Genomic DNA, 18,065 nt, shown 5'->3' on the forward strand with positions numbered 1-18,065 from the left:
TTATGTCAAGCTGTATTTTGCACGCAGCTATGAAGGCTACCATACGTTTACACTTGAAAATATTTTAATGACCGGAGACTACTTTAACCCCTACACTAGTGCAGTTCCACTGTTATACAGTTCCTCTCGACACATGACTGAGGTAATAACATCCAACTTGTCACAGACTAGCACCCATGGCTGGCATGATTTGCCGAATCATTTAAACAAGGCAAAGACAAAAAACCTCCACGTTAATAAACCGCTAGAGGTCGGTGCCAAGCAGATGCACATGGATACTGCCACCATTTCACAGCATTTTCAACACAAGAATTAAAGTATGCAGCACAACAGTGCAACCAGTCATAATGAAAAGAACTCTAACAAACTGTGCGAGATTACGCACGCTTTTCCTAGCTGCCCTAGTTACACCCGTCGTTCAGAATCAATAAAAGGCACTTCCTAGGCTTTGTACACAAGTTCAACCATGATCTGTGCCGCAAGCTGGCGTGACATCATTACCCAAAATGCAGTGCAACATGATGGTGACCAGAAAGACATACCACGCAAACAGACACCAACTATCAATCACTTTGAGTTGATAGCTGGCAGTCTGCCCCTGTGAGTCCTACATGTGTCCTCCCAGCATGCGCTACAAATACCGTAAAAACCCTCGCTTAACACGAGGTTTTTTCCAGATTTTAGCATGTCAAATTTCCACCTCGCATTATATGCAGATCCAAACAATTTTCAGCCGCAATTTGCAGTTCCGGTTTCGTTATTGCAGAGCGCCGTTACCATCACACTTCAAGCGAATGGAGACGCTATCTAGCGGTGGCGTACGTCGGTAGTTTCGATTTCGACACGTGGTCACTACGCTGACCTGACCTCATGACGACCAGGACAACCACGCCTCCCATGGTATGGGGACCGCGAAAGCAGTCCTTAGCTGCTTTTAAAACGAAAGTAATCGTAGCTGCAGAAAGCATCGGTACCACTTCCAACACTCCTACGTGGTCTGGATGAGGTTGGAAGAGCCTGCAGTTACTGCCGCCGGACACTGGCCTCTCTAGCCACGCTGTGCAGTTGGATGGCAGACGCTTGGGCTAGTGTTCCCGAGGAGCTCACCAGTTGTAATTTTATGAAACGCACACGCGCTTGACGGTACCGAACAAGTGTTTTTGTACAAATATATCTCTTACAAGGGCTTTTCATAAGACGATACACTCGCCAATGATGTCACTAAAGCAATGACTATGCATTTCCGAAGCATGCTGGACTGCGTGCCCGCGTGTACGCCAAAACCGGTCTGTGCACGCTCGCGGCACAGGACACGAGTAGGCGCGAGCCCAGTGCCCGATGTCTACCTTCCAGTTACCTGGCACCCTCATTACAAATGTCTCATCTGGCGCGCCGGCGTACACAAATAATCTGAGTACATTTGGCTTTCACGACTTCTGGAACGTTTTCGAGCTGTCTGACTTACTCACATATACAGTGATGAACTTTTTTCCATTTTTGCTATCCCCAAATTACACCTCGTATTATGTATGTGGGTTTTTGCAGTAGCTCCTTTCCAGCTACCTAAGCACTCAATAATTGCAACTGAAAACAAAGCACAATTTACTCATTTTAATGTTCCACTGTCACTTAATGATAGCAGACTGCCAGTGCTCTGCAACACAATAGCCACAATGCATTTAGTGGCCAACAGGAATAACATGATATCTTGTCTAATATCCTGCTCTGATAAGACATAAGACAATCAGAAAAATGAATGAAGTGCAGGAATGGCCATGCATTTGGTTTGAACAGACATTTTTCCACAATGTAGTTGGTTGCTTATTAAAAGCTCACTCATTGCTGTGTTATCACAACTGTACCAATGTTTTTTTTTTTGTTTTTTTTTTTTACAGGGGTTTAACATCCCAAAGTGACTAAGGCTATGAGGGGCGCCTTCGTGAACGGCTCCGGAAATTTTTATCACCTGGGTTTCTTTAACGTGCACTGACATCGCACAGTACACGGGCCTCTAGAATTTTGCCTCCATTGAAATACAACAGCCTGGCCGGGGCCGAACCCACGTCTTTCGGGTCAGCAGTCAGTGTTGCCGAATCGTGGGAAAATTCCCATCTCGTGGGAAAATAAATCCACTGAGGGAAAAAGGAAATTTTGTTTAATAACCCATTGAAAACGTGGGAAATGTCCTAACAGCTTTGGTACCGCATTTACACGACTGTAAGTCGACATATTTTTCAAAATTTGAAGATCCGAAGAGGGGAGGAGGGGGGGGGGGGGGGGGGGGGGTTCGACTTAAAAACCAAAGCATCACACCGTAAATAAAGGCGAGACAAATGAGGTATCAGGCATGCTACAGCGTGGTTGCATTTTTGCTGTGCTGCTTCGTCGCATCGCTCTTGGTGCTGGCCTTGAGCAGCTGCTAAGTCAACGCGCAGAACCGGCATCCCCATCCCGCGCGGCGCGGCCGATGGTGGCTGCCGATAAGCAGCAAACCGCACCGGTGCACTCCCCAAACGTGGCCGCAGATTGCGTCCGCTGATAAGTGGCGGCGGTCTGGTAACTCATTTGCGTTCTACTCTTAATAGGCCTAGTCCAAGCTTTTTTTTTTACTTCCAACCGCGCACTCGGCCCTTGAGCGCCGATAGTTGAAGGGCCGCTGTTGCAATCGTGACGGCAACCCACTCGGAACCGCAGCGGCGCCGGGGAGTGTCGGTAGCCAACGGAAGAGCCAACGCCGCTCACGCGTAGTTTCTCCTTGGCCGACACATTTGACTACTGCCGGCCGCGTTTCACAAATTTTTAATGTAGTGCTTCGTCATTTGTGCTCCGGGTCCTGTAAGCGACTGGCGCTCATTCATGGCTACATTCAAGATGGCCGTCATTCTTTGTGCCGAAAAAACGAACAACTGCGTGCCAGGCTGCAAGTTCGACGTTCATAACAGGTGATCAGGTGTGGCAGCTGCAGAGAGGCAAAATTTTCAGCTGTTCTACGCGACGTCGTGATGTGGCTGTTTGCAATGTGCGGGATTTCGCTGCATGACGATGTTGGAACGATGAGCTGTGGGACCGCAGCAATCACGACGGCAGCGCTAGTGAGGATGATGGCGCAAGTGTGGACGAGTAGTCCAGTGACTAATACATTTTCGTTTTGTAATGTGTCCACAGGCGCTGCCCCACGGCAGCTGATAGCGGCTGGCGATAACTGGAGGCCGCAGGATAGTGCTATCGCGTTTTATTATTAAAGGCCAAGCGTAAACGACCTCAAAGTTTTTTCTTTTGTTCAGAAATGTGATGTGGGGGGGTCGACTAACAATCATGTAAATACGCTATTATAAGCAGTTCTAGAACTGGCACATCAGAGGTGAGAATCAATTACTGTGGCCCGATCTAGTGTTGGTGGTCCCACACCAAGTAGAACTGTCAATTTGAGCATGATTAAAGAGCAATGCACATGTGAATGCAACACATTGCAGTGCAAATGAGCATCACAACCACTTCCACTACTTTGGCTAATCGGTAATTGCCTCCAAGGACCAACTCCTTGAGGGAATACAATTAGAATACGAGATTAAAATATTTGACTAACAAGCTATTACAGTAAAAGCTCAATAATTCAACCCACATTAATTCATAAATCTGGATAATTCAAACTGCTGGCTTGGTCCCGGCCAATGAAAATGTAAGTTGGCTGGGTTCCAGCCAACGCCCATTTATGTCTATGGCAATGTACGCTCGCTAATTGGGACACTACAGGTTTTGCATTGATTAATCTGAACAGGCTCCTGAAGAGAAGACACGTCCAGGTATGACCGGCGCGGCAAGAGATTGTTGAAATAGCCCTACTCGGAACCTAATTCCATGCTACAGAGTCGCTCGCGCACCTCTGACAATGAAGTGATGATGAATGGACGGCCCAATCTCTGAGAACAGTCCGACCGCTTAGTTACAGCTTCGCTTTCTGAGCTTTGTGCCAGCTCGCACAGACTGCTGCTCAATCAGCTACCATCACCCAGCCAACCGACGTTTTGGATGCTGATTGGCTCGTTGCTGGTGCCCCCCTTATTTTTTCTCCTCGCTTCGGCGCCACTGAGTTTCTTTCGCTTCCATCCACATGGTCCTGTTCTTACGGTTTGTGGAAACTGCGTGCTTGTCAAGTGCAGTTCACTGTTCGTGCAGTGAAGCCTTCTCACATGCGACATTGCCGCTAATGATGGATGTGCCACTGTAGCGAAGGGGCCCCACTGCATTGTACTGTGAAGGATGCTGGGGAGGGCCCTTAGGATTTTGTAGCAGTTGTTTCAACGCTGCTGACAGTATGCACGCAATAAAGCATCGACGGAAACATGAAAAATAGTTGCTGTCACACTGTTACCTCAAATGCTAGCACCCATTTCCCAGTCTTTAACTAAATAAATTTACTAAATGCAAGCAGTTCTTGACAGTTTTTTTCGGGGTTTTCCAATAATTTGAACATTTTTTCGAGTCTCTTGATGTTTGAATCAACGAGCTTTTACTGCACTTGTGGATTTCTCGAACCAGAACAAATCACTCCACCATGGAGCATTACCAACACTGGGCTACAACAGATAGCAGACCACTCTTTTGCAGTCAAACCAAGCCTTGTGAATGCTCACAAGACTTGCGAGGCAACTTGACAAATATCTCTGGATGGCCTCACTTAACATCATGAGAGACCTGCACTTTCTACATGCTCTCACTTTGGATGATGCTTGTGTGGTGTATGCAGCATTCTAGCCAGACAGTGAGAATGCTCTCGCAACACCACTTACCTTGAGCTGATTCATGGCAGCTGCTTCTTCCTCGAGGGCCCTGCGTACGCTGGCCTCGTCCACACGCACACCATTGAGCTCGGCGCCCGTGCCACCGGCCGAGCCGAAGGCACTGCTCGTGCAAGAGAGCGCCGACACCGCGCTCTGCACGTTGCTGCTCACCCTGCTCGTGCCGCAAGGGGGGAGAAAAGGCATGCATGCAGCCACACAGCCATGCAACCAAGATGCAGACACTACAACATAAGACACTAGAATGAGCCAAAGGGGCCAACAGTCGAGTGGACTTAGATACAGTGGATGAGAGCCCACCAATGGCATGATGCCGTTTCATCTGGCTTCTTGCACAGCCTACCACTGAAACCCTACTACAGCTGAGTCTGAACACAACCAATTTTTTTTTTTCGTAGAACCCAATCTTAGTTCCACTCGAAACGATGTACCTGTAATGCAATTAAGTGAGAGTTTTCTGCCACAGTTACAAGTATGCTACTGGACACTTCATAACAAGCCGAATAGGAGTGGCGAAGACTGACTCACTGACTGGAATGGCTCAAAAGACTTGCGAGGCAACTTGACCAATATCTCTGGAGAGCATCACTGAGCATCATGAGAGACCTGCACTTTCTACATACTCTCACTTTGGATGATGCTTGTGTGGTGATTGGTTTAAGGTTTAAGGGGGTTTAACGTCCCAAAGCGACTATGGCTACGAGGGGCGCCGTAGTGAAGGGCTCCAAAAATTTCGACCACCTGGGGTTCTTTTACGTGCACCGACATCGCACCGCACACGGGCCTCTAAAATTACGCCTCCATCGAAATTCGACCGCCGCGGCCGGGATCGTACCCGCGTCTTTCGGGCCAGCAGCCAAGCACCATAACCGCTCAGCCACAGCGGCGGCCAAACCTTTGTGGTGACTGACTTCAATTACAGGTATCACTTCTCATGCAAATGATGACAATGAGCTAATAAACAATGCCTACCAAGCACAGCACTACATGCTACCCTATCATTTTGCTGCAGGAAGCTTGCTAGAACACATGCCATCGGCTTTTGACATCAAGTTACGCAATAAGGGCAAAATCATCATCCTGCCTGTCATAGGAGTTGAGTTATAGGGTTTTGAATTTGCCACTTAACAAACGGGAAGAAAAGATTGTATTCGTAATGATTTCAAAATCCTATAACACCCTCTACAACAGGCAGGATGATAATTTCGCCCTTACTGCATAGCTTGATGTCAAAAGAAACCAATGCCATGCAATCTAACAAGTTCCCTGCAGCAGAATTTCTTTCAAACTCTCGGCAAAAAGTTACATAACATACTGCATAAGTGCACAAGGGCTAGTTGGACATAAAATTAAATTACATATTTGGAATCAGCATGCAAAAATACATGTTCCCTTAAAATTTCAAACTATGCCTTAATTAATAAAAATTTATTTCTAAGACCCTCTCCCCCCTTAAACGGAATTGGTGGGCGGTGGGTGCTGACAGTGAATCGGATGGACTGGCTTGGATAGGCTTAGCTATTTCTTCTCTATGCTCGATAACAGAACGCTTTCCGTTGCCATCGGGATAGCCAATAAAGAGCACGCAGTCACATTGAAAATAGTGCAACGGGGCAGCAGGACCGCTGCAGCGTCCGCCATGGCTTGGACGATGTCATCGCGGTGCGGGGCAGCAAACGCGCTATTGGACGGGAGGAGTGCATTCGGAGGCGCTGGCTTCTGCTTGCATCTTTCCGCGGGATGCCTCTGTCTTTGCAAGCGTCGTTGCCCCGTGCAAACTAACTGCTTCGCGCAGCGGGTGCATCCGTTTGCGACATGACTTGTTTGCAGCACTGTCTGGTATCGTGACATGAGAAGGCAAGCATGACTACAGCTCTAATATCGCTTGCAGGCGGAACATGGGGAGCGGCGATTTTCGAGAGTTTGAAATTCAAGCCTGGTTTTTTGCACAAAAGTTTTATTTTTTTTAACTTCACGGATTTTTGGACTGTTCGATTATTCGGATGATTTTCAGAGGTCCCGTCGAGTCCGGAAAATCAGTCTGCGACTGTAGCACAGTTAGCTGGCAGGTGTGAGCACTATAAGCAACCCAAGTGACTGCAACTGCATAATCCTTATAGAGAAAATGAATACCAATATTTACAACTTCTAGGCTTCTATCCTAAAATTCATAACATGCTATCTACCAGATGGGCTGCAAGAACCTGTAAAATCATTTCATTGCTAAAACACCAAAACAGCGACTAAATAAAATTAACAAGTGAAGAAGCTTTCAGGTGCAGGTCGAAATTCATACCGTGGTTCGACAGTGTTTTGCTACTTTTCCTAGCTCCAATTCCTGTTGGTCCCATTGGTTTAGGCACTCAACAAAAATGGCAACTAAGGGTTTCTTATAAGCACTGGTTCACTTGGAACAGTAAACAAATAAAAAACAGCACACAGAATGGCAACAGTGAGTGCGAAACACTCACACTGCTCTATGAAGCAAGGTAAACAAAATGGTAAAATTGCACCAGGCAAAGGCTACTGCAAAAAGTGACTGCAAAAACCAACCGTAATTCACAAGTGCTGCTGCGAGAACAGAAATGAGCATTCATGAGAAATTAAAAGCAGTTGACTCATGTAAAAAACTGAAGATGAGACGAAGCCCAACTGCTGCTGTGCACTGCCAGTGAGTGCGGGGGGGATCGAATGGCCTCCATGCAATCCGGCAAGGCCTGCTTGCAAATGAAAACCAAATGACAAGCTCACAGTGCTGGAAATGTGATTAGCATTTGCAGGGATCATTTGTACGAAATTTAACAAATTTGACAGGTGTACCCACACACTGGCCATATATCAAGAAGTTAGATGAAGGACGGAAAGATGAAACACAAGTGCTTCATCTGTACACAGTTTTTTATGCTGTTTAGCCAAGACATGTTGCATCAACAAGCCCAATTCACTACAGACAAGATGCTGATGGAGCCCTACAAATGCTTATCACCATCGACAGGTAGGCCGGACACCAACTGACCTCGTTGCAGAGGCTCCTCCCTTGCGGCCTTCCAGCGCAGCCAGGTGCTGCTCCAGGGCATCCAGCAAGCTGCTGGGGGCCTGCACAGCGCAGCATGCAGTCACAATCCATCCCAGTGGGGCAGCAGGAAAACCAGCGGCACACTGAGCGGCTCCTTACTTTTGCCCCTTACCTCTGATGTCCTATGGGCAAAGCTTATTAGGAACACTTCAAAGTACTGAAAAAAGAGCAGAGAGGGGCGCACACCCCATGATCTGACCCCTGAACAAAGCTGCCACCAGGAACACCTACCTTGGTCAGGTCGGGGATGTCACCTTTGTCGATGCCCACATTCTATACAGCAGGAAAAAGACGAAAAGAGTCACCCTCATTGCACCACAACAAAGGGCGCTGGTGTACGGCTCACCTCTGCCACCTTGAGGAACTCTGCCACCCGGTCCATGCGGATAAGGAACTTTTTGTAGATATCCAGGGCCTCACGGCAGTGTTTCTTGTTCATGTCGAAGTACTTCTCTGCACAGATTAAAGCGGCACACATCACGCATGCACACCTTACTGCCAGTTCAGGCACGCAAGAACAAGCAGCAGATAACCAGGTACCACGATACGGCTGCACCTGGTTGCATAGAGGAGAACCAAATGCGCATGTGCAAAATACTCTGCACTGAATATATATAAACACCATAAAAGAATACGGCATGGAGAGTTATCTTCCTAGCCTCTAGGTGCCAGTTCAACTGCTCAACCGTTTCGGCAGAAGGAGGAATGAAGAGAAAAGTGCAGAGGCCTGTTGACGGGCTCCGGTTGAGTCGCTATCACTGCCATGTGCGGACAGAGGAGAGTTGAGAGAAAAGGTGCTTAGCAGCGACTGCACCACCTGGAACAACAGCTACTTCAACAAGCAACAGATACTTGCGATCATGCCATTGCAGACAGTTCCTCTTCCGAGTAGCAGCACAGTGTGACAAAGAAGGTGGTTGCTTGCAGAATCACTACACGGCAGCAGTACAACCGACAATCCTAACCAGTGAACAAACATAATGCACACAGTGTATTCACTGTCTAGCGTACTGGTTCCACTTCAAGTATTCACATGTTCTTCACTGCATTAGACCTGCTTCTCATACATACCAAACAAGCAGACTTTGAAATTAAGACAAGCACAGTGGAGATTGACAGCAGCAATATGTGGGTACCTTGGCAGTTCTTTACAGTAATTAGTATAAACTGGAAGAGAACATGTGGACTGATGAACCACCGTATGTCACACAAGCCGTTCAACCAAGTCAGCAGCCATGATGGTCATCTCCTTGACACTCAATGTGAATTAACCTCTTCTGTGCCACAGGCAAACTGGGTTTATTAGCTAGTCTTTAGTGAAAGCAAGCTCAGCTGGAAGATTATTTTCTTGCAATGCCATGGACTAGCCGATTTCACCAGGGTGTGCTTTGCCATGCTTCTGCTAGATGTCGGCACACATTCCTTAAAGCAACGCAGCCAGGAGTTTATACCGGTGAAGAAAGTATTTTTGAGTTTCTTTTGGGCCATAGGGGAAAAAAATTGACTTGTTCAGAATTCAGGACAACAGCACGGAAGGGATTCAAACTGCACCCAGCCTAGACAGTTCACCAGCCCTGCTGCTAACTCCGATTGTGATCACTACTGGAATGTAGAAATCCTCAAAGTGGTTAAAATCATCAGGAGTCAACCAACGTCCCTTAACAGCTGCTGCTGCGCTCAAATCTACAAATAGAACTGAGGAGTGGACGCACCAAGCAGGTTGATGATACCATCGTTGTAGCAGGCGAAGAGTCTGATCAGGTCTCGGAAGAGCAGCATGAAACATGAACTGATGACCCCATTGGTCAGATCGTTTGCTGTGCACTGCAAAGAAACATCCATTCAGCTCCCAACCAGCCATAGCAGCCAAGCTGCCACCAGGTTGCCACTCACATCGAACTCGAGCAGGGCATCCAGCTGGCTCTGGAGGGCAGGCACTGTCTTCAGCAGCTGCGTGCACCAAAGGACAGGAGCGAATAGTCACAATTACTGCACCATGACTCTTTCCCAGAAGAATTCTTGCTCTCTTTGGGCCGTCCTACATATTGTGACTGCACCTAAAAACCACTAGTAGCAAGGAAATTATTGTTAAATGCTTTCCCATGCCTCAGCCACCGTGCAAGCACTGTCTGCGCAATAGCCACGGTTGTTTGTAGCATTTGCATTCAGTTCAAAGTACTATTTGCAGCACGCTGGGAAAGGCAATAAAGCAAATTAAGGGGTACGCTGGTCTCAGGAAAAAAAGTTCATTAATGAAGTCGCAACAATAAAATTTTCAGGAAATGTGTGTGGCAATGCCAGATCTGCCATTTAATTGCATGGAGAACTGGTGCTTGTACATTTATGTAATATGTTATGCAAGGATTTGAACAGAAATTGTTGGAAGCTTTGCTGCAAGGAACTCGCTGAAATGCATGCCATTAGTTTGTCTTCACATCAAGAAATGCAATATTGATGAAATTATCTTACCTATCATAGAACTTGAGCTATGGAGTATTGAAGCTGCCAGTTCAGAAACTGGAATAGAAGTGTATTCCTGTTTCTGGAGTGCCAAGTTCAAAACCCTATAAAGCAAGTTCTGAGATAGGCAGGATGATAATTTGTCCTTATTGCATCGTTTGATGTCAAGACAATCTAATGGAATGCATTTCAGCAAGTTCTCTACAGTTCTCAAAAATCTTGCATAAAATATTACATAAGTGAACAAGCATTAGCTCTACATGAAATTAAATGGCATATTTGGATTCGGCACACAAAAACATGTTCCCTGCAAATTTCACAATTGAGACTATCGATAAACTTTTTCTAAGACCAGCTTTTCCCCTTAAAGAAGTTAAAAAAAACTGAGCATGCCAATGAAAGCAGAACTCTTCACGCAAGCAAGCAAGAGAACACTGCAGCCATGGACCAAAAAATAAAGAGTGCTAGGAAAGCACTACATTTCAAAAGCTATTGCTCCACCTTCTATGTAACATGCCTTATGTAATGTACCAATACCAACTTCCAATTGCTTCACAAGAAAGCAACTGCACCAATCAGAATGATTAACTGCTTGTGCAACAAACTGAATGGGATTCCGTCACGGTGGCTGCAACAGGAGCCCATGGTTGCAGTGACAAAACTTTCTCCACTTGATAAATAATGCAGAATGTAAAGCAGCCTTTCAAGTGCACAATGCACAATTTGAGAAGCATGACGGTGGGCACAGTTTAACAAAACTCCTTCCCCCAAGTGCCTGTTTCTGGGAATAATAACACTCACTGAAGGTTACACAAAAAGCCATGAAGTTGCACGGACCAACCAGGTCTACAAAGACCGCACTCTGCTTCACTGCATGCTTAATTTCACACAGTCGCATGCAAGCACACTACACCATACTATTCTGAATAATTTCAACAGCTCCTGCAGTGTGATCCAGCTCGGTTCTACACGCTTCACACAACCAGCCATTTACAGTTACTTCTGCTCAGGTGCAGCGGATCCAGTCAGCAAAGCGATTTGGCCATGCAGCACATGCAGCCACAAAAGTTCATCTGCCCCAATCCTTGGAAGCCTGCCTAGGACTGCACTTCTAAGTGAGTCAAAAAATTGTCACAACCTGCTGTACAACTCCTAACTAAGCCCCAAGTGCCCTTTTCTTGCACAATTCCAAAAATCACACCTGACATTAAGATTAGCACAAAACACAGATATACTATTCCAATTTGTGTAAAAAAGGGAATACCGCCAAATACACCTGTAAGTGAATGCTTTTCAACTACACAGAAAATGCTAAGTGGATCGCCGTAGCAAGTGTGCACAGATTTTTTTTAGGGCACTACAACCTACTTCATTTACAGCAGAACGCAAGGAAAAAAAAACAGCTTTGATGTTAAAAACAACATCCACAGTGATAGAGCAATTGGCACTACATGGCGTAACACGCAACCTGTACCCACCTTGTCAGTCGGCATGGTGCGCAGGGTGCCATCTTCTTTCCTGCAATGCACAGCCCACAGGATTTCACACTAACTGGTGCACAACAGCCCAGTTTGTTTTTTTCCATTTGTCATCTGCAAACTTGCAAAGCCAGAAGGACAGCTTTGCTACTTGAGTACAGACACTGAATATTTAGCTGAGAGCGCCGAATTCACCTAAACCCAGTAACGAATATATAATTGATTTTTCCTCTCATGCTACGCCAAAGTGGACTTTAGATGTGTTCAGTAAACAGCAGCTGAAGCCTCGACACACAAACTGCACAACAGGAACACAGTCCACAGCTTCTCAATATATAGTGAAGTGCACTGCATGCGCTCTTCTTCAACGCAATGTCGAATGCCACTCCAAATAAATCAGTCGTCTAGTACAAGGACATTATTTAAAGAAGTAAATAGTATCACTTTGTGCATCAATAAGGAGTTACTTAGAAAAATTTGGGGGACACTTAATTACAGTATGTGTTAAGAATACGAGAGCATTAAAGTCTGAAGTACGCCTGGCCTGCTTCTTTGTCATTGCTGCTCGCCACATGCGCTATGTCTGAGTAGCCGCCAATATTCCATCTTCAGCGACATAAAAGCATGGTCGCCCTCTCCGCTTGCATAAATTTTCCACTATGGTAGATGCACACTGCGTTTATTACCGCTCCACTCCAACTAGATACGCGAAGCTGTATAGACATGTCTGTGCACAAACCAGCACAGCTTCCAACTGCTGCAGAGCCCGCCACGGCAATCTGCCATTTTAAATGGTCTCATAATGTCATACACTCCGGAGACCAATCAGTGCTCGGCCAACTACCACGCACCTGCCAACTCAGCCCTGCCAAGTAGTCTCGATGTCGCACACCTTACCAACCAATGAGCGCTCAGCCATGTCACGCTACCCAACGACATCACTGTTTTGACCAACCAAAGAATTATGACTAACCTGCGCTGCGATATCTTAAGACTCACCACACCGTTTTTTATGGTTAAGCACCTGCCAATTTCGACAAGATGTCACGTGACACGACGTCGCACTCCATCAACTAATCAGCATGTCGCGCGATCAATCAGCGAATTTTGTTGCTAACCACAGTGTTTTTATAATAATGAGACTTCCATTGCTATCGCATTAATATAGTATTCAGGGTGCAAGACTAATGTTTCTTCCCACAAGAAACATGCAGCAGAATGAGTTCACTGCAAAAGGAAGCCTACAGACTGAGCTTATAAGAACTGCTAAAAACTGGCCCAAACAGATACATTTCCATTTTTCAGTCTTCAAAAACAAACTCAACTAAAACTGATTCAGGCAGTAAATATTTGGCACTCACCCCCTTTTCACCTTGCAGAAGTCAAATGCCACAGTGCGGTAGGACACAGCCTTTTCTGTGAGGTACTTGGCATAGCGTCGAATGAATGTCGACATGTCAAATCCAGCTGAGCAGACACATGCATGCACACAGTTAAGCACAATGAAAGGCTAAGCACTTTATTCAAGAAGAATTTTTTACAAATGTAAAGAAAACTTTTCCAACAAACCTGTGTCACCAATTGCTGAGGGGAGAAAAAGAAGAGCACATTATGAAATCAAAACTCTCATCCCTTTTCTGTTCATGAGGAAGAACTCCCACCTGCTTTTCCTTTTTATTAACTGTGTTCATGTGAACAGCCACCCGATTCTTGGCCGATCCCCCAGTATGGGTATGTGCCATCTTTTGATAGGCTAACAACAACAACATCAAGCAGATATGTTCACAGACCCATGTTTCTGATCAAAGCAAGTCCACACACTGGTCAGCATACCAACGTTTGCATTGCAAATATCGCACAGCTTGAAATTAAAAACTTCACTAAAGTTCAAGGACCTAACAGGGCAAGGAGATGGGTGGACTGCAAATAGGGAAGTCAAAGGTGATGAAGAAAAATGTCATTTCGCTTGCCATTAATATGTACATTGCACGTGGCATGTGAAGTACTGGCAAAGGGTCAGCCCAGTCTGAGGCTTGTATATACTAAAGGAAAAGTCAGAAGCCAGCTTTGAATGAGGATGGAGCCAAGGGCAATATACAGTAAAACCTCGATAATTCGAACTCTCGGATAATTCAAATTTCTGATGCAGTGTTCCCTCCTCCTCTGCTTCAGGCTCTTTGCTACCACAGTCTTTCCTTCTAAGCTGCGCTCTGCACTCGGTACCACCGACAAGGCACACCACTCAACCCGGGAACGGGTGCCCAAGAGCAGCGCTCTAAGAGGTCAATTTTAAGCAAATAAATTCTGCTAAAGAAAATTCGATTTGCGCATTGCTCACCTGGCTCGCTCACGCTGGCAGTCACTTCCTTAAACGAGCCGTAGGTAGGCCGTTAATCTCCAGTGCGTGCAGTGGGCTGGAATTCAAAACTACAGGCCTACAGAACCGTTTGCAGTTCAGTTTTCCGCAATGGGCCGTATGCAACTGTGGAAGGCAAGGTTGGAGCGCAGTTTTTCACTTTTGAACTACACTAGCTTCAGGCTGCTGTCTTTGTGGTCGCATCGTTATGCGCAATTGCTTCAAGTTGCGCGTGCCATGATGCCATTCCGTGGGAAACTACAAAACAAAGTTCGGTGGTGGGACGAAGCGGGGAAGGACAGGGGCGATGGGGCGTTAACTTGTATTAAGGGCTACGAGTTGGGGGGGGGGGGGTCAACGGTAAATACAGTTCGTCCAATAAAGGTAGTGCGTTCTGGAAACAATTTTTGGTCTGGATCCCATTTTTTGCAGTTTCCGGTTAACTGAAATATTTTTCGCAGCCCCAGTGACTAAAGGTTTTACTGTATAATCATTCACAACCTGATAGGTAGTAAAGTATGAAGTTATCTTCACTGTAAGGTAACTTCACTGGCAAAACAAAGAAAACATACATCCCTAAAAGGAATCCAGTGGAACTAGAGGTTTAGGGTGCTCCTAAACTAAACCACACAAGTTGAGAACTGGTAATTCACCTATCCATGCTTGCCACTCACCCTGGACTCCCGTTTTGTCCACGAAGGTGCCCAGCTGGAACGTGCAGTTGCTGGATGCCAAGTACTGGGTGAACCTCTGCAAGGACAAGAGCCATCAGGACATGCCACCTCCAAGACAGACCATAGCTTAGCACACCTCATTGCCATAGCACATTAGGTGGTGTATGGTGACCAGGGACTTGAAGACAACCACCCAGTTGCTGTTCTGGGTGCGTTCAATCAGCAGGTTGGCCAGTTGTGGGATGGAGACATTGGGCTCGTTTGTACAGTGCAGCAGGTCTGCAAACCAAGAAGGCAGGCACACCTATCACAGCTACAGATTGAATTGGTGGCACTGATGTGGAGTCACCTGTTTTTCAAGCTCGCGAGCCAGTACAAGCCAGAAAAACTGCACGAAGCACAGCATTCACCAATAAGAAGTTCTCTGTTACAAAGTGAGCATGTGTGTTCTGTTTGTTGATTGCATAAAGTGGGATATGGTCAAGTGACTGGTGATGGACCTAGCACAAATTTTGAAGTATTTCACATTTCGATTAGCCTGGGAAGTAGATCTTGGCACAGACAGTGTAGCCACTCGGCAGCAGTTCTTGGCAGCAGATATGACACAACTAATATCTCTGTGCATGGCCAGGCACCTGTATGTCCAATACAGTACTGCCTATCTCCTTAAACGAGGCGCCAATCATGCTGCACAGTGGCAAATGCACACCCTTGCATGCCCCTACGGGGCAGCAGTTAGCAACAGTCAACACCTCGGTGCACTGGCAGCATAGGTATCAGGCAATGTAAAGACTGTACAATGTGAGAACACCGAGTGCTTGGGTATGCTTGGGACACCAAGCATGTTATTAATTTTCTCAGTTAATCTTTTACTGAGTCATCAGATAGCACACACAAGCCACACAAAAAAAAAGTGAAACAAAAATGCCAGTTGCACTGGTAGAGGTGTTGCAGGATGCCTGTACTAAAAGGCTTTACAGAGTTTATTTAGCCCCTTTAGTCACAGATTACTCTCCAGTGAAAGGAAAGTTCAAAATGCAGATGGGGCGAGCTTGAAGGCTGGCTTTTCTATCTACTGATGCTGTTGGGGTAGGGGACACGTGGTGAGGTGTGTTGCCCTAATCAGTTGCGAGCTACTGCAAGCAGCGTTTTTTTTAAATTAATTCTAAACAATAGGGTCCATGCAGAACTTTCAAATTTGGCTCAAATACCCACAAAGCCCACCTCTACAGATTTGTTGCACCAGAATATGCCCATCAAAATCATTCCAGGGTCCCTTTAATGTGAGCTGTGGCTATCACCACACTGCTTCAGGCAAGAGAGCAAAGCAGCAAGCTAAATTATGCATGGCAAGAGAAGTTACTCAATGACACCGATCTACCCTGCCTGTAGCAAACGCAGCAGAGCAGCAAGCCAAGCAAAAAAGTAGATGACACCATCACTTAAAGCTGATTCGCCCCGAGCGAGTTTCGACAAAGTAAAAACGCTCAACAGCTCCTGCACTTTCACTTACAGCTGCGCTAAGCACTGTTCAAGCAAACCCAAAAATTCTCAAAACAGAAAATGTACCCAATGACCATAAAAAGCTACGCTCGCTATCCCCAACTCTTCGTCAGAAGAATCTAGCTTTCGAATGGACCATTGGCCACGCTCACTCAAAAGGAAGCTGATACCCTCAAGCAATGTAGTGGTAGATTCGCAACTCAAAATGAAAGGAGAGACTCGGTGCACCGGTGTTTACACAGGGTCGCACGCAAGCATGCATGCCTGCCCCAAACGGGAAAGCACAGATCTGCACCGTGCCGACGGGCAACACGGGCTCTACAGCTGTCACTGCTTGGTCCTGGCGGTGGTGCACTTGAGCCGGACAGCAGCAGGGCTAAAACTGCGTGCAGCGCGCATTGAGAAATACCCTCAGCCTGTGGATAGTGGGCACAAACAGGCGGTGACCATCGGCAAGTTTCCAGGGGTGGTTGCGGGAGGGGGGGTCAGCACTCTCCCTTGCTGCTGTCGCGACGGGGGAGGCGGTGGCGAGACCGCGACATTTGAGACTGCAGCACAGGAGGGTGTCATGCAGCAGTGCGCAGCTGGGGCCGGGAGCCTAGGGCCGGGGGCGGTGACAGCGCGGCGGCCCCTCGGCGGTGCGCACTGTTAGGCTTACAACGCAGGGCCCACCTTTAGGCAGCCGGCTAGCAGCCACAAGCGTGAGCGCCAGGGGCAGAACGAGCGGCCCACTTACAGTCGAGGTGTTTCTTCTTGGGGCCGATCACTTCCTCGGTGGTCGCTTTGCAGACCACCCTGGCGAGGCCTTGACCCGCTATGGTGTGCCGGGCTGCCATCAGCCGATCGTTGAGGCTTTGGCCGGACATCTTCGACATAGGCGCTCGCGAACCGGGCTACGAAGACTGACCCGCAAGACAGCCCTGCGACACAAGAGTGTTGCCCCTGCTGGCACAGCTCTCCGCCGAGGCCCCAAACACACACACCAAGCGGTGGGCAACGAGAGAAAAACCGTTCACGTCACCGCATGACGTCACGCCGGCCCCGTGGCCTGCTTTGACCAATGGTGACGCTCACCAACACCCTCCCTTTCACCGCCCCCTTCTGCAACGTTTTGCCAGCATAGACCACCAGTCGCGAACATCGCAAAAATACCCAAAAACTAATAAAAAAGTGTATAACAACCGTATACCACGGCCACTTGGCGACAACGTGTGCAGTGCACACGCGTCAAGAGGTGCTCAGGGTGACCGTAAAATGTACTTCAATACCGCGACGGTATGACAGAAAAGGGCGCCAGCATTTGAAAACCAAAACAAGGCTGCGCAGCACGGTAGCTTCGCGGATACCGGCCTCAAGGACGTGCGGTGAAGTCGAATTCAACTATAATTTTGTCTCCCAGCCACGTGATGAATGTTACACGTGATGTGAGCAAGCCTGGTCATGGGAAATGCTTACTGTTCCGGTAGTGTCCGCCAACAGCGCATGATGTCTGTTCGAAATTTTTGGCTTCGATCAATACCTTTGGAAAGCATCCGCAGGGCGGCACAAGTGCTACGAGTTTCTGGCCTATTTTTGCTTTTGGTGCTGCTAGCCTGACGGAAGTGGCATTTTAGCTGACGCTAAAAACACCCGTGAAATATGAAATGTACGCATGTACTAATAGGTGCTGGTCTGCGCAACTCCCTTGTGCAATGAGTGCTAATTAAGCACTGCACTCGA

The 18,065-nt window shown here is 47.1% G+C and overlaps 1 protein-coding gene across 12 annotated transcripts in view; it reads right to left on the minus strand.

Moving 5' to 3' along the window:
- Window positions 1-17,655, minus strand: part of lap (phosphatidylinositol-binding clathrin assembly protein lap) — a 51,869-nt gene extending 34,214 nt beyond the window's left edge. For 7 of the 12 annotated variants that reach the window (XM_077630840.1, XM_077630836.1, XM_077630831.1 and 4 more), the window contains exons 1-12: window positions 17,083-17,578; window positions 14,980-15,122; window positions 14,844-14,919; window positions 13,383-13,397; window positions 13,175-13,280; window positions 11,814-11,853; window positions 9,769-9,825; window positions 9,588-9,699; window positions 8,222-8,328; window positions 8,107-8,148; window positions 7,816-7,895; window positions 4,791-4,953 (exon numbers count right to left, since the gene is read on the minus strand). In XM_077630840.1, the coding sequence (XP_077486966.1) occupies window positions 4,791-4,953; window positions 7,816-7,895; window positions 8,107-8,148; window positions 8,222-8,328; window positions 9,588-9,699; window positions 9,769-9,825; window positions 11,814-11,853; window positions 13,175-13,280; window positions 13,383-13,397; window positions 14,844-14,919; window positions 14,980-15,122; window positions 17,083-17,221 (1,080 nt within the window). In that variant the 5' untranslated portion in view covers window positions 17,222-17,578. Of the gene's footprint in view, window positions 1-4,790; window positions 4,954-7,815; window positions 7,896-8,106; window positions 8,149-8,221; window positions 8,329-9,587; window positions 9,700-9,768; window positions 9,826-11,813; window positions 11,854-13,174; window positions 13,281-13,382; window positions 13,398-14,843; window positions 14,920-14,979; window positions 15,123-17,082 lie in introns of all 12 variants that reach the window. The other 5 variants (XM_077630838.1, XM_077630833.1, XM_077630841.1 and 2 more) reach the window with 1 other exon arrangement.
- Between the last annotated feature and the right edge of the window lie 410 nt (window positions 17,656-18,065).

Source organism: Amblyomma americanum, chromosome 7, assembly GCF_052857255.1.
Source record: "Amblyomma americanum isolate KBUSLIRL-KWMA chromosome 7, ASM5285725v1, whole genome shotgun sequence".
Classification (NCBI taxonomy): domain Eukaryota; kingdom Metazoa; phylum Arthropoda; class Arachnida; order Ixodida; family Ixodidae; genus Amblyomma; species Amblyomma americanum.